Raw genomic sequence first — 26,632 nt, 5'->3', positions numbered from 1 at the left:
GATTTCTCCCTTACCTTGTGGGAAAGCATATACTTTTTATAGCTCTTTGTATTATCTTTGAAATAACTCATTCATATTAGATTTGTAATTTTATAAATACATTGTTTATATAGGATATTCCACTTAAAGCTACATACTTAAAGGATGGTTTTATAACTTAAGATATGTTTTCAATAGAATAATTAATTTATACAGTAAGTTCACATTGAATTCATTAATGACTTTACAAACAAAACAAAAACTCCAAAAAAACAGCAATTATTTTGAGTTGAATTATATTGCATTTGTCTGTTTCATGACATTTAGGATTATACTCTCTGATAACATTTCACCTAGTTGTCTTGGTGCTTCTTAATTCTAATGTGTAAAGTATTTGTAACTTTCTAAAAATAGAAGAGAGAGCACTTGGCTCCCTGTTAATAGTCTTCTTAGAAGCAATGTAAATTGTTGACCTCATTTCATAGTTTTGCCCATTTCAGATTTACTTGGTTCTTATATTTAGCCTTTATTAACTCTTTCTACTGATCCTTATTTTAATTAGGAAAAGACTAAAAGGATCTATCTAGAAGGATACATTGAAAAATCTTCTAAAAGCACATATATCCTTGCAATTAACTTAAAAAGAAAAGATAGGAAAAGCATAGTATTTTACACTTTTAGTAGACTTTATAGCTATATTCCTCTTAGATTAACCCAGAGTATTGTAGGTCCCTTGCATGTACTGGAAGCATATTTCTTTAAATTGTTTAAAACTGATCATTACATTTAGAACTTTAAACCTAATTTCCACAATGTGAAAAATCAAGAGTTTTGCAACAGTCTTATTAACTTTGTAAACTGAATTTAGATTGGAATAGAAATTTGTTTCTTTATTACACTTAATGTAATTAAAAAAAAAAAAAACACCTGACATATATTTAAGGTTTGAAAAGTATTTTGCATATCATTTGAGCTCTGTGAAATAGATAATATAGATAATAGCCCCTTTTTATAGATAAGCTATTAACTTAAGTTTTGTGACTTTCTTGTGATCATGCACTAGCAAATATAGGAAACCAGATTTGAATTGAAGTCTTTCTGATTTCTTAAGTTTAGAATTGCATCTAATACAATGCAGCTCTCTTTAAAATATAATTTCTGTGTCTGTTTTTCATATATAAAGTGGAAATTTTAAGAGGAATGAATTTTGAAAGTTATGGAAGTTAAATGTTAAAAGTCCTTTCTTAGGGAGGAAAAACACGGAATGTTTATCATGAAGATCTGAAAGGATAATAAATAAAGGGCTTCTTAGAAGATAAGGCAATGAAAAATTAAAAGTAGAAAAAATATTATGAATGAGTAAATTAAAAGAAAAAGTTGGATCTTGCCCTACTGAGACCTTAATTTCTATGTTTCCTTTTTATTTCTATGGTTGTTGAAGTCCAGAAAAGGCAAAAGTCTGGCATTCATATCCTATACCAGGGAAACTTGGTCAGGACCCAAACAAATCATAAGTATTTGATATGCCTTAGGTAAACTCCCCTAGAATTATGATGCAATCCCTCCTCCCTGGGGGAAAGGAAAAACCATACCAGGCTTGGGATTACAGGGTTAAGTGTGTGGACCTGTTGAAAAAAAATTCCCAGAATAGATGAAACCATTAAAAATATAATGAATATAACATCAGGGAGGATTCAAAATATATGACAACACATACCAATTTAAGAAAGTATAAATATTAGTAGAAGAAATTACATTTATTTATTAATTTATTTCCTTTTAAATTGAAATTTTATTCTGTACCTTCTTTTCTAATTGGTTAATTTTCATTTTTCCTTAATATTCTTCATCTGTTTGGAACCTTCAACACACAAATCATTTTTTATAGTTTTATTTTATGGGTAATGGATAATTTATTGAATATGTAAATGAAGTCATTTTGAATTATTTTCATTACTGTGGAAATAATTATGTATATTTCTTTTTAATAGGGAAAATTTATTGGCAGATTGTTTGCAGGGTTGTTTTGTGGTGACCTGCACTCTTTGTGCATTTATCAGCCTTGTGTGGTTGCGAGAACAAATAGTCCATGGTGGAGCACCACAGTGGTTGGAACAAAATCATGCTCAACCTCTCAATGCTGCTGGACAACAAAATGAGGTAAGGTGCTTGTTTTAACTTTAGTTGTTATGGAATTATTTCTGATTATTCATGATCTGAGCATCTATTTGCTTCTTTTCTCACAGGTATATTTGTAAATTAATCATACATGATATTGAAATAAGCAATGAACACATGGAGAAATAAATTAATTTCTCTTTTTGATACCTGGGATGATATTTAGTAACTCTCACTTGAAAACAGAAAAGCTTTGTCCTGTTCCCAAATCTGTTTCTGAATTGCTTTATGGATTTAAGAAAATAATTTTATTCTTTTCCCTCACCTTGTTTTCTTCAGTTAGATAATGCTAATCCAGTCAGAACTATGAGCAATGTTATAGTTAGAGAAATTGGAAATTTATGCTTCCACTTTTGTGATTACCTGTAGAAGTATCCTTAATTTTTTTCTTCTTTATGTGGGTGTTAGCAGGCACAGGATCAGATATTAAAGCCCGAAAAACAGTTGGTGGACTTGAGGAATATTTTAAAGATTATATAGATTAACAAATGGATGATGTTTAACTTTATTTGGTAATTGTGCTGACTGTATAATTATTTTGAGTACTCACCAGAACTAGGGGAGAGCTACAGAAAGATAACATTTTTTAGACTATTAGGCATAAAACAGTGATCCAAACTTTTGCCAAAAGTGTCATTGTCACTTTGTATGCAGAAAGCTTTTGGTGTCCTAGTTTTCACTTTCCCTCACGTATTTGTTAAGTAGCGATAACACAGGTACTTAGCTGATTAGGAGGATATATAATATATAAAAATATGTGAATATATTGTTAGTGACCAAGCAAGACCATTGGAAAGTACTAACTGGAACAGTTAGTGAAAAGCCGGAAACTATTTAACTAACAGGAATTTCAAGCCTAATGTAGTGTATCTAGGTATATACACTTCATCACTATTCTATTTATGGAATGTTAAATACTAATAAACTGCACTGTTATCTTTTTGTATAGTAAGTTGTTTAAAATATATGAACATATTCCAAATAATAAATGAAAGTTTGTATATTTGGTGTCAAATGAAGTAATCATTTTCTTACAAATTGATAAAAAACATAGCAAAACTAAGAAAAGTTTTCCACATATCTGGAATATCTCATCAATTTAGGCTCCAGGTGTGGGAAATGGTGCTGAAAATGTGGCAATTGATCAGCCTGCTAACCCACCAGCTGAGGATGCAGTAGTAGGGGAAAACCCTGAAATTCAGGAAGAACAAGCTGATGAAGAGGAGGAAGACAATGAGGATGAAGAAGATGCTGTAGTTGAAGATGCAGCAGATGCTAATAATGGGGCACAAGGTAACAGCTAGTAAGATAGCATTTCTTTTTTAATTTAAATTTAATTTTAATCAAAAGAATGTTTTATTTTTAATATTCATAAATCTTAAAATATTTTAACTTACTATTCTTGTCTTTGCATGTTTTGTATAGACTATAAATATGAACTGTCATTTATATATGCATGCATACACACATATACTTATATTTCTTATAGGAAAGGATGAATGACAGCTAGATAGTAGTTTTTGAAGTGTTATTAAAGTTTGAGCTAATTTATTAAATTTCTTCTAGTGTTTCAAATAGATGTGTTTTGAAAGAATTAAAGTACCTTCCAGGTACTATGCTCATAATGAATTTCTTTTTTACTTCCTTCTCAATAGTAAGATTAGGTTTAGTATTTGTGTATAAGTATCTGCAAGGTACTCAATTCAAATATAGTTCCTATAATATTTGTAGTACAAGGTACCTTTAAACTATAATTATTATTTCAGATGATATGAACTGGAATGCTTTAGAATGGGATCGAGCTGCAGAAGAATTAACATGGGAGAGAGTGAGTAAGAGCCCTTTTTATCAAGTACTAGAAGTTGTAAGCTCTCATTTTCAGAGTTGCCTAAATTTTCAATTAAAATTAATTGTACAATATTTAGTAAGTTATTATTTCTATTTAGATTAAGTTGGTGATTCAATGGACATTTTTAGAAAAAAGTATGATACCACAGTTGGTTTTATTATGGGTGAATTTTATTATTTTATTATTGATATTAAAGTTTCTTTTTCAGCTATCTTCATAAGTAATACAGTCTGTCCTAATGTGGTAAAGTATTGAAGTATATTTTGAAGACTATATTACTGAATTTTTTTTTCAGTGACAAACAGTGCATTTCCCCCCAAAATATTTGAAGAAAAGAATGAAACAAAAGAATATTATGTGCCTAGGAGAACATCAGAGAGGATTCAAAATATATGACAACAAATACCAATTTAAGAAAGTATAAATATTAGTAGAAGAAATTATATTTATTTATTAATTTATTTCCTTTTAAATTAATATTTTATTCTGTACCTTCTTTTCTAATTGGTTAACTTTTTTTAATAAGCTACTTGTTTTTCTTGGATGGGTTTAATTTTTTTTCTTTAGTTTTTCCTCAATGTCTCTCATTTATTTGGTTTTTGAATTCTTTTTTGAGTTCTATAAATGCTCTCTGGACATAAAGCCATTTCACATTTTGGGGGGGTAGAATTTCTAGCTTTTTTTTTTTTTTAACTAAAGTATCCTTCTCTGAAGATGAATCCTGGTCTTATCTGTTCCGAAAATATATTTCATTGGTGGGTTTCTTTCTTCTTTGCCATTTTTTTTTTTTTTTAATAAGAGGTATTAGTGTAAGAGCCTCTAATTGAGGGGTAGAGGGATGGTGCCATGTCATGCTTCCCTTCAGCTCTCCACTCTAATCAGGAACCCCAAACCAGGAGCTTCCTCTTCCTGCAAGTGCCCACAGTCAGCAGTGTCCCTTCCTGCTGCCTCTGTACTCACCAGGTACTGGTTCCTTTTTTGCCCAGGGCCTTGTCCCAGCCTTACAGCTGGGCTTGGTGTTCTTAGTCAGTTGAAGTTCACTCTGTATTCCCAGACAAACCCCCAATGGACAAAACAGTTCTGTTGGTTCCTGCTGAGGCTCCGGCCACACCCAGCCAGCTCATGGGATCCCCACTTGATGTTTCTGGAGATCTAGCCTGGAGGTGTCTACACTTCAGACAGGTTAATCCCCTAATCCCAGCCTGGGTCTTTCATCAGATCTTGTCGGGTTGTATCAGAAGAACCCCAGTCTGCCCCAAATCTTGGTTTTTCACCAGTTTTTGATCAACCTGACATGCAAATTTGTTCTATTTGTGGGGGAAATCTGGAGAGCTTAAAATTGGCCAACTTGTGCCATCTTCCCAGAATCCTCTCCCCCAAATCAGTGCATTTTGAGAGCATTTTAAACTTGTATTACAAATCACTGCTAGTTTTAGTTGAATTACTAAATACTTTTTCAAAGTGTAAAATAATAAATTCATGTGTAAACAGAATGATAGTTTCAAACATGCCTGTATTGACTGTGCTAATGAAATACGTAATGCTACAACTAAGCAACCAAGATATTATGTTTATTTAGACTTCTTTCAGGGAAATGGAAAAAAATAGCATTCTAATCAATGAAATGTACATGAATGGAAATGATCTAATATGAACTCTTAGTACTTCCTTGCTAAGCAAAAATGCATAAAGGTAAAGAAGGTTCTTAAGAATAGAAAAGCGTGCTGACTGTTATTATATAATTATTTTAATTTTTTTTTTTTCCTTAGATGCTTGGACTTGATGGGTCACTAGTTTTCCTAGTAAGTAAACTTATCCTGTTTTAAGAATAGAATTGTGTTTCACTTCTTTAATCCCTGTTTCTCTTGATAATTTGAATGTCTTAAGATTTATAGCAGTATAACTTAAAAATAGATTTTTGTTATCTTTTGTTTTTATATTGCTTAGATTTTCCCTGTATACTTCCCTTCTTCCTGCCAGAGCCATATAGCAAATATTTAAAAAAAAAAAATAAAAAGTTGAGCAAAACTAGTTAATACATCCCCAAAATGTAATGTTATTCATTATGCCACATTTGTGAACTCCTTGCCTCTGAAAGGGAATAAGGAAGAGGATTATTGAACAGGGTAATTTTATATTTTAGATTACAAGACCACTTAACTTTTGTTTAGTATCAAGAAAAATGTTTGTATTTATTGTATGAAAATGCATTTTAAAGAAAAAGTATAATTTTGAATAAAAGTTTAAAATATTTATTAAGATTAATTATGTGAAGTACTTTGTTCAGTGCTGGGGAAAATATAAAGATAAGGCATGGACCTTTATTTCAGTCTAATACGAGAATATGACAAAACAATTGTAATATGAATTGGAACATGTGAGTTAAATAAGAGATGCAGCACAAATATGTAAGAATCCAGTCATTTTTTTACAATTCAGTATTTAGAAAATAATGAAACCAAAGCAATTCTTCGAGTATACAATGGGCAAAACTTTAATGCTGTTCTTTATTATCTACTTTCTTCTCTCTAGTGATCTTCAATTCTAATTTTTTTTATATCCAAGAAACATTTTTTTATTGTTTCTAAAATACCACTCAGAGATATATCTGTTAGAGGCTATATTCTCCCCTAGGAGGGATGTCTGACTGTGTTCTCAGGCTCTCCAGGGCTAAAAATATGATATAAAACTGTGTGTGTGTGTGTGTGTGTGTGTGTGTGTGTGTGTGTGTATGTGTGTGTGTATTTATATATATTCTAAGGTCATTAGTTCCTAAGAAGGAGACCATTTCATGTGTGGAAAGATAGCCATTATGAAGGCCTATGTATAGGATATGGAATATTGTATATGGGAAACTGTAAGAAGGTCTGTTTTGCAGCATCATAGAGTGAGTGAAAGGAAATAATATATAAAACTGGAAAGATAATTTCTGCTAGGTTATGAAGAGCTTTGACTACTAGTAGAAAAATTTATATTTGATCCTAGAGGTTGGAAGGAACCATGGAGTTTGATTAAGAAAGTTTTGCAAGATGTGTGGCTTAGGAAAATGACTTTGGAGTAGGAAGATAACTAAGGTATAGAAACCAATTAGAAGATTTTTATAATAGTTCTAAGTGAGGAGTGGTGACTAGAACTCAAGTGGTAACTGCCTGAGTTAAGAAAAAGAAACATATAAAGGAGATGTACTGAAAGTGAAAATAGCTAAATTTGAAAAATTGTTGGATATATGAATGGAAAGAAAGTGAGGAATCAACATTGACAACAAAGTTCATATTTGGAAGAATTGTGGTACCCTTGGAAGTGACAGGGAGATTTGGTGCTTCTGGGGATTTTTCTTTTTTTGACTTAATTTTTTATTGCTTTATATTCTTCCAAATACATGCAAGCATTCACTTTTGTAAAATCTTGTGTTTCAAATTATTTTTCTCCCTCCCCCTAGGGACTTTTCAAAAGGAAAAGCATACTTTTTTTATCTGTTGAATTAGAGATGCCTGTGGTACATCCAGTTTGACATGTCTAAGATATGTAGATTTGGAAATTATCTATATGCAGATAATTATTAAATCCATCGTAGCTGATGAATTCACCAGTTGAAAAGAGTGTAGAAAGAATTCCCAAGACAGTCTTGTAGTATCCTCTTAAAGGGTATAGCATGGATGATAATACAGCAAAAGGCAGGAAGAGTAGTCAAACAGTTTAGAAGAGAATCAAGAGAATAAGATAACATGAAAACCCAGAGAATAGGGAGTCGTAAGCAGTGACCAAGAGGTCATGAAGATGGAAGATTAAGAAAAAGCTAGATTTGACAATGAAAAGATCATCACTAACTTTGGATAGAGAAATTTCAATTGAGTTCATAAGCCAGACTGCAAAGAGTTGAGAAGTGAGAAGAAAGAATGGAGACAGACAAGGAAGGATAGATTGCTTTTTTTTATAGAAATTTGACAGTCACAGGGAAAAGAGAGGATGTTAACTTGAAAAGATTTAGCAAGGGTTATTAAAGATGGGGGAGACATGGACTTGGTTAGCCATCTTTATAGGAAGGAACTGATGATAAAGGTGAAGATAAAGATTAACAATTGAAAAACAGTGATTGGGGGGCCAAACTGTTGAGGAAAGATACATGGCAAAAGGTGTGTATGGTATCTTTTTTTTTTTTTTTTTTTTTTTTTTTTTTTAAATGTTATTTTCATTTGGACTGGTTTATTTAGGTAGAACATGGTAATCAAGAAGTTGAAATTAGGGGGCAGCTAGGTGACGCAGTAGATAGAGCACCAGCCTTGAATTCAGGAGGACCCGAGTTCAAATCTGATCTCAGACACTTAGCACTTCCTAGCTGTGTGACCCTGGGCAAGTCACTTAATCCCAGCCTCAAAGGGGGGGGGGGAGGGAAGAAGTTGATTAAATCATAAGCCAGTTTGTTTTACACAGAGAGAAACTGTAAAGTGCCCATAGTATCTCATAGGCCTAGCCAGCTCTCACAGACTGGTTACGTGCTTATAGGTGAAATTAGGTTATATTTATTACTTTAAAAACAAACCAAAAAAAAAACCAATTTTAACTCTTAGAAAAACAGTTCATTTCACAATAGTGATATGATGGCATCACCTTTGTACAGAAAATAGAACAGAATTTGCTTTTCGGAATGCTTGATTTTTTTAATAATTTAATAAAATAATTATATTGAATTGTTTTAAATAATACTATTGAAAGTATCAAACATTGCACTAAAAATTATTCATTTATTGAGTTTTCCTAGGAAAAGTCTCACTGAAATATTGTTTTTTTAAGTTAGAAATACTCATATACTTTAAGACTTTAGATTTGAAAATTTAAGAATTAAAATCTTTCTAATTAAAAATTACCTATATCTAACATTTTGTGTTACTTAAATTTACAATGTGAACTAAGCAAAGTCTTGTTATATTGGTATGTAATTTTGTCCTTTGAACTTGTTTTTATTAGTGTGTTGTTGTTGTTGTTTTTTTTTTTTTAAAGGAACATGTCTTTTGGGTGGTGTCTCTGAACACATTATTTATTCTTGTCTTTGGTAAGTATTCAATTCAGTAAACCTTGATTAGCTGCTAGCTCTTTTATCTGGACTAGATAAATGCTAGGGATACAAATATGGAAAACACTGATGTATCCACTGGCTCATATTTTTCAAATACAACTCTTTGTTAGGATGCTGTATTTTAGGTTATGGAATATTGTTTCAGATCCTTTATTTTTTTTTTAAACTGGTAATTTTTGACTTAGAAATATTTGGCAAAAAAAATGTCTCATACATAAATAGCTGTCCTATTTGAAGAATTACTACTTTGACTACTTAGACTCTCTTATTTTCCTGTCCCACTACTAGGACTGACTTCTACTACCACTGTTGCAGCAAATTGATATCATTACCCTTTGTTCACACCCTGATCATCTAGCTAATCTGACCTGCCACCAATTCATTTATCTTCCTACTGATAGAAATACTTCTTTTTTTTGCTCCCATCCTCATCATTCTCACCCTTCATTTCTATTCCATGTTACTGCTTTGGTTCTAATTCTGCTCTTGCATTCCTCACCTGCAGCTAACCTGTTATCTCATCTAAGTGCTAAAGATGACCCATTTTGTTATTATTAACTTCACTCCTTGTGTTTACAAGCATTCTAGTTCCATCACCCCTGATCTATTTCTGTAGTAGAATTCCTTTTCTCAAGCTATTAGAGTGGTCCCTGCTTTTCTATTCAGAAACTTTGTCCCAGGAGCCATGAGCAGTGTGTTGAGCTAGATGTGCTTCCATTTCCACTATCCAACAAAGTTTTTGACAAGGAGAGGAGAAAATGGAGTAGTTTGGGGGTAGTGTATGGTATCTTTCTTCCTTTTTATGATTTCTTAGTAGTGAAACAGAAATTTTAACATTAATTGCTGAACACATTTTCCTGTCAAAAAGTTTTTATAAATGGTATTAAATTTGCTGATATCATTGGTCAGCAGTTTAAAATAGTGAAAACAATTCCAGATTTGTCATTAAAGGCCTGGATTTTATTCTATCTCTGTAGAACCTTAATGGAATCATTTAATAGAAATGACAATACCATCTAAATTAATTTATGGATTTAGTACTAATACCATTCAGACTTACCAATGAGATATTTTTTGGAAGTAGACAAAATAATGTCAAATTTTTACTGTACTTTTAAGTATTTTTCCCATTGACTTCTAAAAGTAAATAAATTAGTTATTCATTATCCTTTCATTTGAATTTATTAATGTTGGAATCTGTTGCAGTAAGTTTTTTTAAATAAGCCACTTGTATTATTTAGTCAGGCGTTTTTAAGTGTCTGGTATGGGCTAGATTCTGATAAATACAAAAGTTAGGACATCAGTGAAGTCCAACATTATGCAGTATTCAATGTCATTCCTTTAGACCTACAAAAATGAAAGGCATGTTCTTACTTTTTTGGAGCTTACTGGGCTTGATTGTGGTTTTTTACAGCCAGTAGCTTTTCTTTTTCTGGAGAGAGGAATGAGTCAGTCAGATCAATTGATTTGAAATATTATATACATGAATAGTCCAGGAAGATAGGCAGCTTTGATCATGTATGTATCAGAGAGGTTTGAGAATGAATACCATTCTCTTACCCTAGTTCTTATCATCTTATTCCGTATTTTTTATGATGGTAAAGTGTAGACTGTTCCAGAAAAAAGTATTATTTTGAAGTTTTCATGTTTTAATTTTTTTTTTTCTTTTAGCATTTTGTCCTTACCACATTGGTCATTTTTCTGTTGTTGGCTTGGGATTTGAGGAATATGTAAGTATGATGGATTAAAAAACTTTTAAAGACTTTTATTTTAATTACTATTAAGTTCTTGGCAACTTTGGGATAAATCTTGAGGCATAAAATATATCTTTTTTTTTAATATTTCGAGAATGGTTCTCAGTGTAATTGATCCTTTATTTTTATGTTACATTAGTTTAATCTTTTGCACTCATTAACTTCATCAAAGTTTCTAAAATGAGTATCTAGTAATAACTGTTCACAAATGATAACTGTAATTAATGAAGGTAGGAGGAAGACATTCAGACTAGCAATACAGAAGTACTGATATATTGCACTTCTTTCCTAACCCATCTAATTACATTGAGACTTTATTAAAAAGCTTTCTCTTAATGATTTCATATCCTGATAAATACTGATATTCTCTAATCTACTACCCTTATATTTTTCTTTTCCTTCTATTATCATAGTCAAGTTTATTGTTTTTCCAAAAAGACCTGATTTGCAATTTTCTCCATCAGTATAATTATGACACTTTCATCAAAAGAAAAAAGTAATCCCTCGTCCTTTAGCATTAAATTACTACCAATTTAGAAATAAAAATACCATGTTATATGAAATTTAATATAATTTGAGATGTGGATTATGGGGAACATCCAAGAAGAGGAGAGATCTCTTTGATGGGTATTTTTGTTCCTGAATAATGTAATTTTATTTGGAATATGAATTAAATAATATCTTAAATATCTGCATGTATAAGAGCTTAAGATTACTCTGGAAAAAAGTAGAGAGAAAGATTCTTGTTTGTATTTTCAAAGCAAAAATAGATATGTAGCATGGGGATTTATTATTTTATCCTCCTCTTAGGTAAGTAAACCGAATGTCTTAGAATCTGAATAACAACCAAAACAAATGTTCCTAATTTTCCAATATTAAGTGCTCAGCCACTCAATGTATAAATAAATGTATATGTATTCTCAAGTTTTGAAAGTTTTGCACTGATGTAATTTAATGGCATATTTTGATTCCTCTCAGATTTTTTTTTAAACTATATATTCTTTAACATATAGCAGACAGCAAGGGATGGTGATTTGGGTTGTATAATTTATAGAATATCTAAATGAAAACTTAGAAGGCCTTTTACTAAAATATGTCCTTTGAATGTTTAGGTTCCAGCATCTTGAATTGTTCATTTTTTTTCTTTCTAGGTCCAAGCATCTCATTTTGAAGGCCTAATTACAACAATAGTTGGCTATGTACTTTTAGCAATATCACTGATAATTTGTCATGTATCCTTGAACAAATTGATTTAGTTACTTCTGGTAATTTATAGATTTATCTTTACATGTCCTCTGCTTGGAGAAGCTCCAGTGGTTCTTAGGACAAAATAGAAGAATCTTCCATTTGGCTTTTAAGTTCCATACCAGTCTGGCTTCATCTTACAGTTACAGTTTTACAATGCCTTACTCTCTTGTTCTCTTTTTCAATAGGACAACCAGATTGACTTTTTACTTATCCCTATATGTGACATTTCACCTACCATTTCCATTCCTGTTCTTAGGCTGCCCTCTATGTCTTAATACACTCCTAGAATCCATGACTTCCTTGAAATTTCTTTTGAGAAAATAACCTATAAGAAGCCAATCCATCTAGTTACTAGTGCCCTCCCTCCAGGAATCACTTTGGATAGTATATTAAATTACTATGCAAATGTTGATTCCCACAAATAAAAGGTATGCTTTTTGAAGCCAGGAACCTTTTGTTTTTGTCTTTATATCCTTGACACCTAGTACAGTGCCTGGCATATAGCAGTCTTTAAACTGAGTTAAATCTCATTATAACTAATTACTGCTCAATAATTCGCTTTATAACTTATTATCTGTGAGAGGGTAAGCTTTGGTAGCTGAGATTATTTTCTTATCTTTTAATAGCTAGGTGGTAAAAAATGTTAAACTGATAGTCAGAAGATCTGGGTTTGTATGCTTACTTAGTAATATCATGGGCAAGCCATTTGAACTTCTCAGACACTTTCCTTACTTGTAAAGTTAATGAACAGTTTCCAAATTATGCTCTTTGAAAATCTTTTTAGGTGGAGGACATGAGAGCTATCTAAAATTATTTGAAAGGTCTTATATAAAGATTAGGTCCATTACACCTGCACTACAGTGTAGGACTAGAATCAATAAGTGAAAATTTAAAAAATTAGTTTTTGATTTGCCATAAAGGAAAATTTCATAAAAATCAGATTCTTAAAAAAAAAAAAAAATGAGCTACCTTAGGAATTGGTTTCCTTTCACTGGTGGGCTATACACAATGACTGATTTTATATTGGGGATATTGTAGAGATTATTATTCAATTAGATATAGGTATGTAACCTCTTGAAGTCTCTTTCAATTCTAAGAATTTTTGGTTGTAATCTTTTTCTTTCTAATTGGGCTTTAATTTTGTTTTGCTCCTGTTATTTCAGTATTTGATAATATGCATACATAAAGTTTGAAAATGACTCCTACAATAAGTAACCAGTGAATTCCTTTGTCAGATATAGTTTTATAACAGTGTTTAGTTATTGTCATGTATAGCATTTTCTAACTCTTTAAAAAGTTGTTTATGTTATACAGGGGAGATACTTCTAAATAGTCTACAGTATTCCAGCTTTTATTTCTTACTCTTTAATATTTATTCTGTTTTTTTAAATTAGTAAGCATTTATTTTCTTTTTCTCTACCTTTCCCCATTGAAAATAAAACAAAATCCTTATAATAAAATATGCATAGTTAAACACAGCCAATTCCCATTTTATTCATGTTCAAAAATATATGTCTCATTCTGCATCTTGAGTCTGTTACTTCTGTCAGGAGGTTGGTAAACATTCAGTTTCTTTGGATCTTAGATGTCATTATATCGATCTAAATTCTTAAGTCTTTCAAAATTGCTTATCTTTATGATGTTATTTTATAAACTATTCTAGTTCTGCTCACTTCTGCATCAATTCATAGAAGTCTTCTCAAATTTTCTAAAATTGTCCCTTTTGTCATTTCTTACTACACAATAAAATTCATTGTAGTGATATACCATAATTTCTTCAGCCATTCCTCAATTGATGAGCAACGCCTTCGTTTGTACTTCTTTGTTGCCATAATAATTGTTGCCATACATAATTTTTCTATATATGGGTTCTTTTCATCTTTCTTTAATCTCTTTGTGATATAGAGTTGGTAGTAGTACAATTAAATCAAAAGGTTCTTATATGTGGACATAGTGCCTAATTTCCAAAATTTACTAAATTGATTCACAGCTCCTACTGCTATTAATGTTCTTGTCCTGTAGCTCTTCCAACATTTGTCAGATCTTTTTGCTAACTTCATAAATCCGAAGTAGAAGCTCAGAGTTGCTGTAATTTGTTATTTTTAGAGATTTGGGGCATTTCTTTTTCAGGTAGTTCTTGACAGCTTTAGCTTGAAATTCTTCCTTTCTATGGTTTCTTTTATATCCTTTGACCATTTATTAGTTAAAGAAAAACTTCATTTCTTAATCTTGAACCATATGTTCTATTAATATATTGTTCTTCTCCCATGCACAGGTTTATGTTGAAGTCACCAAATATTAATATTGACCTGGTCCAATTCTTCAACTCCAAAAGATGTTACCCTGTAATATCACAGTTTTATTTGTGGTAGTTTTTTGCTTATGCTTATCATGAGTACAGCAAGCTGACATGACTCCAGTATCCCAAGAAATTGTTTCTTTTTGTCTTTATATGAATAATGAAACCAATTCAACCAACTACTTTCTTTGTCTTTCCAAAGAGAACCCGTAAGCTATCTTTCTCTTTAGTTGCATCTTCTTTATGCTTTTGTGTAATTATTGTTATGACAACTTAATAAGTATCTATTTTCAAATGTACATCATCATGCCAAATGCTTAGTACACAGACAAAACAAAAACCAGTCCCTGCCTTCCAGGAGATTGCAAGTTAACAGAAAGTTAGAGTACCAAAAATTAAATTTATGTTTATGGATTATCTAAAACAGTATTTATCACTGATAAATGAAAGTTTGTAACTGAATGCATTATATATTGTTCAAGTGCTCTTGTTTTGATATTTTATTGAGTTTTTTCCTTGACCAGATGAAATAAATAGGGTTTGGCAGCTCTTGTGAAATTTCAACGATCTCGTCGTTTACTAGGGGTCTGCTATATTGTTGTTAAGGTAATTTAAATATTTTTTAAATAAAATTATTGAAAATATTTATCTGTTCTATATTTATCACAGTATTGATGAAATTTATTTTTACTTAAGGTCTCTTTATTAGTGGTAGTAGAAATTGGAGTGTTCCCTCTCATTTGTGGCTGGTGGCTAGATATATGTTCTCTGGTAAGTATTATATTTTTTGGATTATTATCTTAATTTAAGATTTCAGTCATGAAATTACTTTTGAAGGAAAGTATGAGTCTTTATCAACTAGGTAATTTTTTTGCCCTGAAAATTTAACTAAAATGTTACTAAGGAATCTTCAGAAATCAGATTTATGTCTAATCATCGGGCTATATAAATAAGATATAATTGTAATAGGAACTTTTTTGTAGTATTGTATTTTAATACACAGTATTTTTGTGCCTTTAATAACAGGCAAAGAGTAATAACAATAGTAGTCATTTTAATATTAATTTTTTCTAGTATCAAGAAATATAGATAATTATTAAAAGGAAGATGAAAAATTAATAAGTTAGGATTTTGTGCTGTTTTCTATAATTTATATTAATAAAAGACTTTTTCATTAGGCTTAATGTCAGTTTGTAAAAGATAAGATTTCAAAAAAATTTAAATCTCTATCTTTGATTTCAGTGGTATTAGAGAATCCTATTGAAGAAACTTCATCTATGGATGCTGATTGGCTATTTTTAACACCTTATTTATACTTCCACTATGTATCAAAGTCAGTACTTGAATCTAGGTCTTCTTGACTTGGTACTTAATACATTATGCTCTACTATTTTTAGTCTGGTCTACTCTTACAATTTTATAAGTAAGGATTTAGAAACATGAGATATCTGAGATTTTGGATATTATATAAAGTGATACAAATAAATTTTAAACCCACATTCTCTTAGCTCTGAATCCATAGGTCTTTCCTTTTTATTACTGTTACTTGTATTTATAATTTGAAAAGCTATTAGCTTTTTAAAATACTTATTATCCCTTTAATTATTGTTGTTGATCATTACTTTTTCATTACCCAGCAGGCAGTTTTACAATTGTGAAACTGAGTTGTGTGGCCAAAGTAAATTGATCACCCAGGGACAGTTCTGTGGATTCTTACATCTTAGATTTGTTCTCAGAGCTTTATAGCTTGATAGAATATGCCAGAATTTGCAGTCTTCAAGTATCCAAGACTATCTTCATGTCAGAGTGAGACATTAAAATAGGACTTTAGTAAATAAAATAGTCACAGTCATGATTATTAAATACTTTGAATCAGCTAGTGCCACAGTGGATAGAGACACAAATTCAAATCTGGTCTCAGATACTTACTAACTATATAACCCCAGGCAAGTCATGTTTTCTCACTTGTAAAATGGGAATAGTAATAATACCTACCTCCTGGGATTGTTGTAAGAATCAAATGAATTAATCTTTGTAGAAGTGCTTAGCACAGTACCTGGCACATAATAGTTACTATATGAATATTTATTACCTTCTCTTTTTCAGAAATAAAATTAGAGATACTTAGAAGTAGTGTTATATCTGCAATCAAGAAAAAAGAATCGTCACTTGTTGTATCAGCGTTTTCCATCACAGAACTATAACAAAATATTATTTAATTTGCTAGGCTTTTATTTTATGTTATTCTTAGGTGGTATTGTATATACTGCCAAGCATGTGAATATATTATTAGCACATAATCTTTAGTTTTCCTTTGGAAAAACACTACATTTTCTCTATATTTAAAGCCATTTTAAATTTTGCTTATGAGTCTCTAGAACACTTTCCCAGTCTGTTACAAATAACAGATGTGAATACTGAGACATAGAATGGAATTTTGGGTCTAAAATGTGTTAAATATATATAAAAACATTTTATTTTGTTCCTTTATTTAAAAAAAATGAAATGTGTAAATTGGGCAAATTTAAACTATAGAAAAAATTGCTTCTATTTTATTTTCTGCTTTGGTTCAGGAAATGTTTGATGCTACTTTGAAAGACCGAGAGTTGAGCTTTCAGTCTGCTCCAGGAACCACGATGTTTCTGCATTGGCTAGTGGGAATGGTCTATGTCTTCTACTTTGCTTCTTTCATTCTTTTACTAAGAGAGGTAAGTTCTCAGAAAAACAGTTATTAAATTGTTAATTGGTAAAAAGTATCACTGCCATTTTCCCCAAAAGGATTATGGATGTTTTTGTGTATATTAATAACTTTTTTTTTTTCCCATTCAAGAAATGATATGTGAATTTAGCTTAACTTGAGCATTAAAAGGGACCATAGAGTTTATCTAAGAGTTAAAAGTTCAGTTTGACTATTAGTACTATTAATGGAAGATCTTTGTTCATTGACCCATGTACACATTTTGCTAGAGCAGCTGAATTTTATCATTCTTAACATTTTTGTTATGAATGAAACCACAAGAAAAAAGGAAGTTTCAACTAAAATATAAAGATGACTCACAGTTGCTCCTTGGAGAAGTAAAGAAAAAAAGGTAGTAGAATAAGTCTCATCAAAGTCAGCAAGAAACATTTCATGAACTATTTGGTTTTCATGTATTATAGTACTAATGGTATGCAAATTAATTTGAAAAAGACCAGCATAAAAGTAATTGCTACTTATATAAGAATATCAGTGGCTGAGGACTTAGAAGAGATTATATGAAGGACTTGATAATATCTTCCAAAACAGTTCAGTCTACAGTTTGACACTCATGACAGAAGGAAGACTAAAACCCAAAACTCCATCTGATTTAGTTCAATACTTCTGTGAACTCTCATGTTGGTAATTCTTTGTGTTGAGTTATTAAAGTAATACCACAAAATATTTTTAAGTTAATATGATTAAGGTATCAAAAGATTAAAACTTACCCAAAATCAAATAGCTTCTCTGTGTGGTACTAAGACTAGAAACAGGTCTCTCAAAATGCTTATTTGCAAGTAGTATCACCTCTCATTGTAATTTATTTACTAGATGATTTACTAGGCAATTAATTTATTTTTTTTGCTTAGGGATGACCACTTTCCTTGTAATCAACCAACATTGGACATTTTAAAGCAGCCTAATTTGAAAATTATAGTTTAATACAATATCTTTTTCTTGGCAATATTTGGTTTTTGGAAATCTTTTGTCTTCCCAGAAGAACTATGTTAGTTTTCTGTTTTTTGTTTTTTGAAAAACATTTTAAGTGAAAATATGGTCTAGAATTTTTGCCACAAAAACTGTAGTTAAGCTTACTGGAATGTAGATTAGAAATACCATTCTCTTATTTTGAACATCAGGATAATATTTGCCCTCCAGCCCAATCCTGGGCCCTCCAAATAATATTGGTATCATTTCAGAAAAGGGAATGTCATTTGATTTTCTTGTGGATTAGTTAAATTCATCATCCTTGTAAATTCTCAAACCAAAATTCCCTTCCATGGCCAACATTCCTCTCATCATGTTATCTCTTTTCCATTGTAACATAAACTTGTAGAAAGTATAGAAGTCACCACAAAGAGAAAGTAAAGCTTTGTAGAGCTTGGCCATAGCCTCTGCTTCTCGTTGCTCAAGACTCTGTTGCTACACTGAAAGCTACTGTCTTCTTGCCCTTACCCAATCATTGATGCAAATTGGAATATTTATTTCCATAATAACTCAAAGAGCAAGTCTTGATAAGGAAAGATAAGGAGGGGAAGAAGTTTTAAGTAATGCAAATGTTGTTTTAGTTAATTTTTATAGTGACTGGGGTCATTTCAGTCAGTTGTGTTTGATATTTAAAAAAGACTTCAGTGTCATTAAAGACTATGCTCCAGATATGGTATACTAGAAATCTCTAATGAATTTTAACATAGCTTGTGCTTGGTTGGACTCAAGATTAATGTGATGTTCTTGTTCAGTATATAGTATTTGAAAACAGAGGGGAATTGACAGACTTTGGCTATATTATAAAACTAAATAGTCCAACAGTTTATAAGTTAAAAAAAAAAGTACAATAAAGTTTTTATATGCTGACTATGGTAAAATTCAGATATACGTTTCCACGTGTACAAAAAATACCAGCAGATTACCATGTTTGTAGCCATTGACAGTCTTTTCAGATTTTAAGGATTTGTTGATTCCAAACAAGCTCCTAGCAGTTTGCATTAGATTTGCATCCTAAATAATTGCAAAGAGTTTCATCATAGGCCTGATTCTTCTGTTGTTGCTTCTGGACAGCACACTGAAAGCAGCTGTAAGTAGTTCACTAGAGAGCTTCTTTCAAAAACTGGAACCCAGAGAATATAGATATACCATATCAAGGAATTGAAATGAACTTTAAAAACTTGGGGGGGAAATTGCAAACCTTTTAAGCCCCAGCATCAGATTATGAAGTGGAAATAGTAAGTTTATATATTTATAATTTTACATGTACTTTTATTTCGAATATACTTCACAAAAAACTTTTGAGTTCTTAATTCTGACAAATCAGAGTGTATGATTTGGAGGTCATTCTTTAAAGCCCTTTTGTTAAATTTTAAAAAGAAAAATGTATCAAGAATTCCATTTGCTTTTTTGAGTTTGCCTTTGTTCCCTGCAAACCTTCTTAGATATTGCCAGAAGATAGCCATCCCTTCCAGGTCAAGGATTGCCTTTAGCCTTTCTTACTATCCCTGGTGTTGCTTGGCACAAGGAAGAAACTTACCTTGTGCTTATTGACTATTAATCTATGCTGGCTCATTAAATAAGACTCAGGATGCCTGTTAGCATAAACTCATTTTTTCCCCCCTTTTCTTTGTAGAGGAACAATTTTGTTGATATTATCATTGTCACGTTTCTCACAACTTAAAGGGTATATATTCTTCATTCTTGAGAAAGGAAAAAGAGGTGAAAGATAATATTGTCCCACTGTTTGTATGTGAATCCCTAGTAAAGTGCTTAGCACATAGTAAGGGCTGAATAAATCCTTTTTAATTCACAAATTGCCAAAGTGATAATAAGAGCTTTTCACCCCCTATTTTTCCATTTTACTTTGTCTCATGCATATATAGATAGGTCCTGATTAGTGCAAATAATTTATTTTCTTCAAGTGGCTTCATATCTTCAAATTCATATTATTTAAAGTTGTAATTATGTAAAATATTGTGATTGATTTGAATTAATTCAATTAATCAAACACAATATTAATTCAAATAGTGTGCCCACTTTGGGAATTTATTATTCACATTAATTGGAACCTAGTGTATCAGGAAAACTTGATAAGTGCATTTTTACATTTTTGAATTTATTTTTTATAGGTGCTGAGACCTGGTGTCTTGTGGTTTCTAAGAAATTTGAATGATCCAGATTTTAATCCAGTACAAGAAATGATTCACTTGCCCATTTATAGACATCTCCGAAGATTTATTTTGTCAGTGGTAATGAAACATTTTTTTTTAGTTCTTAAAATAACATTTCACTCTTTATATCAGCAGTCCTCAAACTTTTTAAATAGGGGGCCAGTTCACTATCCCTCAGACTGTTGGAGGGCCGGACTATAGTAAAAACAAAAGCTCACACTCTGTCTCCACCCCTCAGCCCATTTGCCATAACCCAGCGGGCCACATCTGGCCCACAGGCCATAGTTTGAGAACCCCTGCTTCACATATATAGCTTGCCTAACATTTATTATACTCTTTCTATACTGCTTTTTTTCAGCTATATCACAAGGGACTTTCCCTCCCTTAAAACAACAGAACATAATTTTATTTTTACTTATTGCTCTCTGTTAAAAATAAAATTATTACATTGATAAAAAACAAAATGGTTTCTTTAATGTAAATGCAAAATTAGTTATAATAGTTGAAATTTGCATAGTGTTTTAAAGTTCACAAAACATTATAGATTAGCCCTATAACCTTATGAGGTAGGTACCACAGATTTTTTTGACTTGGGTCTGTGATTTCTTTATTGTAGCAAACTTTCAGTAAGAAAACCTTTTCCAATTCAGAGCAACACTGAGAATTATGTATGAGCTTGTGTAATTTTTCCTTCCCTTCATTACCAATTTATTAGCGATGGAACTTGAACCCTAGATATTACTGACTCCAAAGCTGGTTATTTATCCACTATGCTGCATAGACACATAAACATGCACACACACATCTAGATGCTGGCAGTGCTGGATTTGGAGTCAGGAAAACTCATCTTCCTGTGTTGAAATCAGATACTTAAATAGCTTTATGATCCTGGGTTAGTCACTTAACCCTGTTTGCCTCAGTTTCCACACCTGTAAAATGAGCTAGGGAAAGCAATGCCAAACCACTTCTGTATTCAGGCCAAGAAAACCCCAAATGGGGTCCCAAAAGGTTGGACACAACTGAAAAATCGCTGAACACCAACATTAATATTCACATTTTATAAATAATAAAACAGGTTCACTTGACCAGGGTGATACAGCCAGTGTTAGATGAGACTGCTATCTTTGTTACTAGTTTTCACTGCTCCTGATGTGCAAATTTCTTCCATTGATGAAGACTGTTTGCTCATCTATGAGCTACTAAAAAGTATTTTATACTTAATTACACAGCTATTATATGTCAGAGGCAGAACTGGCACTGAACTCATCTTGACTCCAAGATCACAGTCACATCTCTCTGTCTCTCTTGCTGTCTGTCTGCCTGTCTCTCTTTATAGATAGATAGATAGATAGATAGATAGATAGATAGATAGATAGATAGATAGATAGATAGAGGCACACACTCATACACACGTGCACACACATACATACCACCTTTAGTTTCCTCTTTAAGATCAATCTGATAAAGTATAATTCATCTTTCCATATGGTCCTGATTATAAAGAAAAGGACATTAGACTCTTACAAACTGGCATAATTTGGAAAACTAATCATAACTTTTTTATCTTAAAGGTTTGACTTGTCTCAAATAAGTTGTTAGAGTTTAATGTCATTTTATTTGTTGCAGATTGTCTTTGGTTCCATTGTCCTTCTTATGCTGTGGCTCCCTATACGTATTATTAAGAATCTGTTGCCCAATTTTCTTCCATATAATGTCATGCTGTACAGGTAAGCTTTTTGTACTTGAAATTTCCTTCTTCAAAATGTGGATTTTGCATTCTGATTCTGTGTTTTTATTTTGTTGATTTTTCTTATGAAAATTTCTGGGGGAGGGGTAAGTTCATGAGGTTAACTTAAATTTTGGGAAATTTTAGAACTGAGAAACATTACTATATTCATGCATTTTCTAGAAAATAAATTTTTAAAATAAAATCATTTATTTAATATTAAATTGTTCAGAACATAGTATGTGGCATCAATTTTGTATATCAAAAAATGATACTTAATTATCAAAAAATGATACTTAATTATTTCCTAATAGTATCATTTTGCAAATGGTCTTATTTTAAAACTTAAAAAAAAAAAAAAACGATACCTTGTAACAAAAAATTTGAAAAGAGAAGGAAAAAAGCCATTCCATAGAACTAAACCAAGACATGTTATGTAATTACATTTGGCCTCTCTCTTATATTTGGAATTTTCATGAATTTAGAAAAGTGTCTTTTCCACAAAAAGAAATTAGTATGAATTTATAAAAGTATTGTTTTAACTTCCAAGAGAAGGAAAAAATTAGCAAAACCATGTATTTCTAATAGTCTTATATTACTGCATAAGATCCTTTTAATAGAAATAAGAATTAGGAACTTAACAAATCTGTATTATATCACAGTAATGATCAACTTAATACACATTTACATTATAATTTATCAAGTTGTTTTTGTTTGCTTGCTTTTTTTATTGTTATAGTGATGCCCCAGTGAGTGAACTGTCTCTTGAGCTGCTCCTGCTACAGGTGGTGTTGCCAGCTTTACTTGAACAAGGACACACTCGACAGTGGCTGAAGGGTCTTGTCCGAGCATGGACTGTTACAGCAGGATACTTGTTGTGAGTATAAACAACTGACACCTTTATTATATTACTTGTTTTCTTGTTCTATTCATTACTTTATATAGGCAAAACTGAGTCTTGAGGACAGTAACTAGTATATGAAGGTATTTGAGTATTTTATTTTATTATATTGGTTAAAAATGCTTCTTATGCTTCAGGTTCATTTTTTTTTATTTATTTTATTTGGAAATTATTTCTTGACATATATCCTTCAGGGAGTTAGTATTTATTTTAAAATAGCTCTTCTTAAGAGTACTGTTTTTTAGTTTTGTGAATGTTTCTTAGGCCTTGACATGATCTATACATTTTTGTTTTACATGCTTTAAGCTAAATTTGTGTGGTAAATATTATTTTTGGAAAAGATGTTGCCTCTCAGATTTAGTTTCCTATTGCAGCTTGAAGTGAAAACTGAATTGCCCCATTGACCGAGTGTGGTAGAAGAGAATGAGAACTGGATTTGGAATTAGAAGCTTGGGTCCATAATCTTTCTTTGCCATTTATTATCCATATGTCCCTAGGCTGGGCAAATCATTTAGTCTTTCTTGTCCTCAGTTTGTTTATCTTGAAAAAGAGGGAGTTGGACTGGATGATCTGTAAGGCATCATCTATTTAGAAATCCTGTGATTTTTTGACTTTCACTAAAACATATGACACTACTTTTAATAGGTGGCATGGTTAACATCTCTTTGTATAGAAGGAAAATATTTTAGAAGTTATTAGTTTTTGGTACTCTCTTGAGATAAAAAATATTTTATCCTCTGCGCATATTTTAGATTATTAATTTCTTTTTTCATGCTCAAGAGACCTGAATCACAATAGGCCTGATTTATACCACTAATACAACTCAGGTTAGTTAATGATTTTTTGAAAGGTATGGAATAGATGTCTACTAAAATCATACTCTTTAAGCTTCCTCTTTAAAAAAAAAAAAAGACCGCTTAATTTTATATTTTAAAATGTCATGGAGAAGTTTGCTAAATAGAAAGAGGATCAAATTTGATCCCACCTCTGTTACTTATTACCTAATTATCCTAGGTTCACATCGAAAGCTGTGTCTTTGGACCTCAAACTAGAGATGATTAATTTCTGCAAAGAATTTCTGCTGGATTTTGTGTCAGTCAATATAAGCTTAGCCAAGTATAGAAAGGTTAGAAAGTTGGTAACCCAGATGATTCTTTTTACTCTTTCACAGTGTAGAAAGGTTGTGATTTTTAATATCTGTACTGATGAGATTTTAATCTTGAAACAGTGGCAGGATCTACCTATATAGAAAATATCTACCATGTTATCTTTTGCATTAGAAGCAGTGATGGTAGCATGGAAAGAGCATGAGACTGTGTCAGTAGACCTCTGGTACAGTCTTGACTTTGTCATTTGCCAGCCAGGTGAACCTGGGTATTTTTGATACTTGGACTTTAGTAGGATCAGATTAGATCATCATAAATATGGTTCTTTGATTCTGTATTCTTTCCCCTTGACTTGATTTATATTTTGATCTAAAGGGAGCTTTTTCTTATTAGGGATCTTCATTCTTACTTACTTGGGGATCAAGAAGAGAATGAAAACAGTGCAAACCAACAAGCTAATAACAACCAGCATGCTCGTAACAACAATGCCATTCCAGTGGTGGGAGAAGGTCTTCATGCAGCCCACCAAGCCATACTTCAACAAGGAGGACCTGTGGGCTTTCAGCCTTACCGTAGGCCTTTAAAATTTCCACTCAGGGTAGGTATAGTAAATTTTTTTTGGAAATCTTCTGTTATTTAGATTTGTATCAGGTTTCACTTAAGAAATAGTGCTCTTGTAATCACTGAACATTATGGCTTTCATAGTCCGTTCTGTATGTCATACCTTTGAAGGTTAAATGTAGTATATTAACAAATTTTCAAAGCCTCTTAGTATTAGATGTATTATAGTAGAACTTTTAATGCATAATGAAAATGTATACATTTCAAGCTTTTCCAAATTATTTCAATTTCTTAAAAAAAAGAAATCTTTTAAGGATTTGTTACATTATAATTAGTCATTCACAGTTAAAAGATGTCATAGTTTTATTACTATAGAATTCAGCTGCCAAACATCTTAGAATTTTTAAAAACAAAACTAGACTTCTATAAGAAATCCTGAATTTGCTGTTAAATAAAATGTACCAATTAAGAATTTTTATCCTTAATTTTGTATAATAAACTCATTTAAAACTATGCTGTACTGTATTTATGTAAAAGCAAAATCCCATACTTTGAGTTCATACTATTGAGTAACATTTTTTCATAGAATAACCTCTGTTGTGTTTACCATACATATCATATAAGTAGAATATATTTATGATTTCAAAAAGTAAAATCAGTTATGATGTGTATAGAATTTTTTGTATTATTTATTATATTCCTTTGCCAGTCTAGTGTAGCCTGTGGATCCATGGGTTCCTTTTCATCATAATATTTTTAAATAGTTGAATTAAAAGCCAAATTTTAATTGGAAGTTAGTGAAAAGTCATTTATCCATGGACTCTCAATTAAGTATTCCTGCTATAAGTAGCTGATGAAAACACTTGGATTGGTGGCATTTCAGGAATGTATGTAAAGTTAGTAATTTTCCTTTTTGATAAGGAAAACTTGTTATGATCTTTACTGATTTACAAGGTTAAAGACTAGAGTTTCTAGTTTTAAGTAAGATAAATCAGCTGGGGAAAATACTTGATTGTCCTTTTGCAAGTTTATTTTAAATGTTCTCTTTATAAAAATGCAGTTGCCTATAACTTGTCAGTGTATCTGGTTATATAAAAACAGGAGTCTATAGACATTTTTTTTGGTCTGACTTCTAGTTGACATTTTCATTAAATATTTTTTCCTCCTTTTACATGTGGTGGAGTTAGCTTAATATAAAACTAAAATTGCAAGCAATCTTTTAATGCTTGTTATAAAATAAATTAAGTACTCTTAAGATGTTTATACTTTGTGCTTTATATCACAGATATTTCTGTTGATTGTCTTCATGTGTATAACCTTACTGATTGCCAGTCTCATCTGCCTTACTTTACCAGGTATGTTTTTTATTCTAATCTTCAGCTAAAATTATGCTTAATGCCATTATTTTAAAAGGAAATGTATTTAAATGTGTGTTCATCAGATATGATTTTTAAGTGGTGTTTATAACATATTGGATCAAATAGAACTTGTACACCAAAAGAGTGATGATCTCTTTGAAAGGAAAAAAAAAAAAAAATAGAGATATTAAGCTGTGCTTGCTGTACTCAAGTTTTATATTAGCCAGATTTGAGGAGACGTGTATCCTATTTTCAATTAATGATGCTTTTATTTTTGATTCAATATGGATTATCCATTTAAGATTTTTTCACCTTGGATTGTTTTGACCTATATTTATGTCAGACAGTTGGAAAACATGGTCAAGGAAAGAATTTATTGTGGAAAAAAATCAGATTACCAGCACCCATATTTTTTATGGACATGGTATTTTTAAGTTGTGTAAGCAATCATGAAACATTTTTTTTAAATTGTGCCGATTTGGATTTTTACTTCATTACATGTATTACTTTTACCGTCTATTACATAGATACATAATGCTCATTAGTAGTGATTCTTATGATTTTGGAATGGTTTATATTCCAATAGTGAGTTTGCGATTATTTATAAATAATAAAATGTTTTGTTTCAGCCAGTTTACAACTTAAATTTGAAATCTTAGTTGTAACCTTAGCTGGATGTTGCTGGAAATAGAAGTTATGTTATA

The 26,632-nt window shown here is 31.2% G+C and overlaps 1 protein-coding gene across 1 annotated transcript in view; it reads left to right on the top strand.

Moving 5' to 3' along the window:
- Positions 1-26,632, top strand: part of MARCHF6 (membrane associated ring-CH-type finger 6) — a 72,978-nt gene that overhangs the window by 32,424 nt on the left and 13,922 nt on the right. The window contains 15 exon segments of the mRNA XM_074279126.1: positions 1,971-2,139; positions 3,261-3,450; positions 3,924-3,985; positions 5,776-5,808; positions 9,005-9,056; positions 10,752-10,810; positions 11,986-12,066; positions 14,919-14,987; positions 15,078-15,152; positions 16,955-17,089; positions 20,235-20,354; positions 21,903-22,003; positions 22,742-22,879; positions 24,403-24,607; positions 25,856-25,925. Of these exon segments, the coding sequence (XP_074135227.1) occupies positions 1,971-2,139; positions 3,261-3,450; positions 3,924-3,985; positions 5,776-5,808; positions 9,005-9,056; positions 10,752-10,810; positions 11,986-12,066; positions 14,919-14,987; positions 15,078-15,152; positions 16,955-17,089; positions 20,235-20,354; positions 21,903-22,003; positions 22,742-22,879; positions 24,403-24,607; positions 25,856-25,925 (1,559 nt within the window).

This window comes from Sminthopsis crassicaudata, chromosome 1 (assembly GCF_048593235.1).
Source record: "Sminthopsis crassicaudata isolate SCR6 chromosome 1, ASM4859323v1, whole genome shotgun sequence".
NCBI lineage: Eukaryota > Metazoa > Chordata > Mammalia > Dasyuromorphia > Dasyuridae > Sminthopsis > Sminthopsis crassicaudata.
The sequence above is the reverse complement of the archived record's forward strand: the minus strand, read 5'-3'. Positions and strand labels throughout refer to the sequence as shown.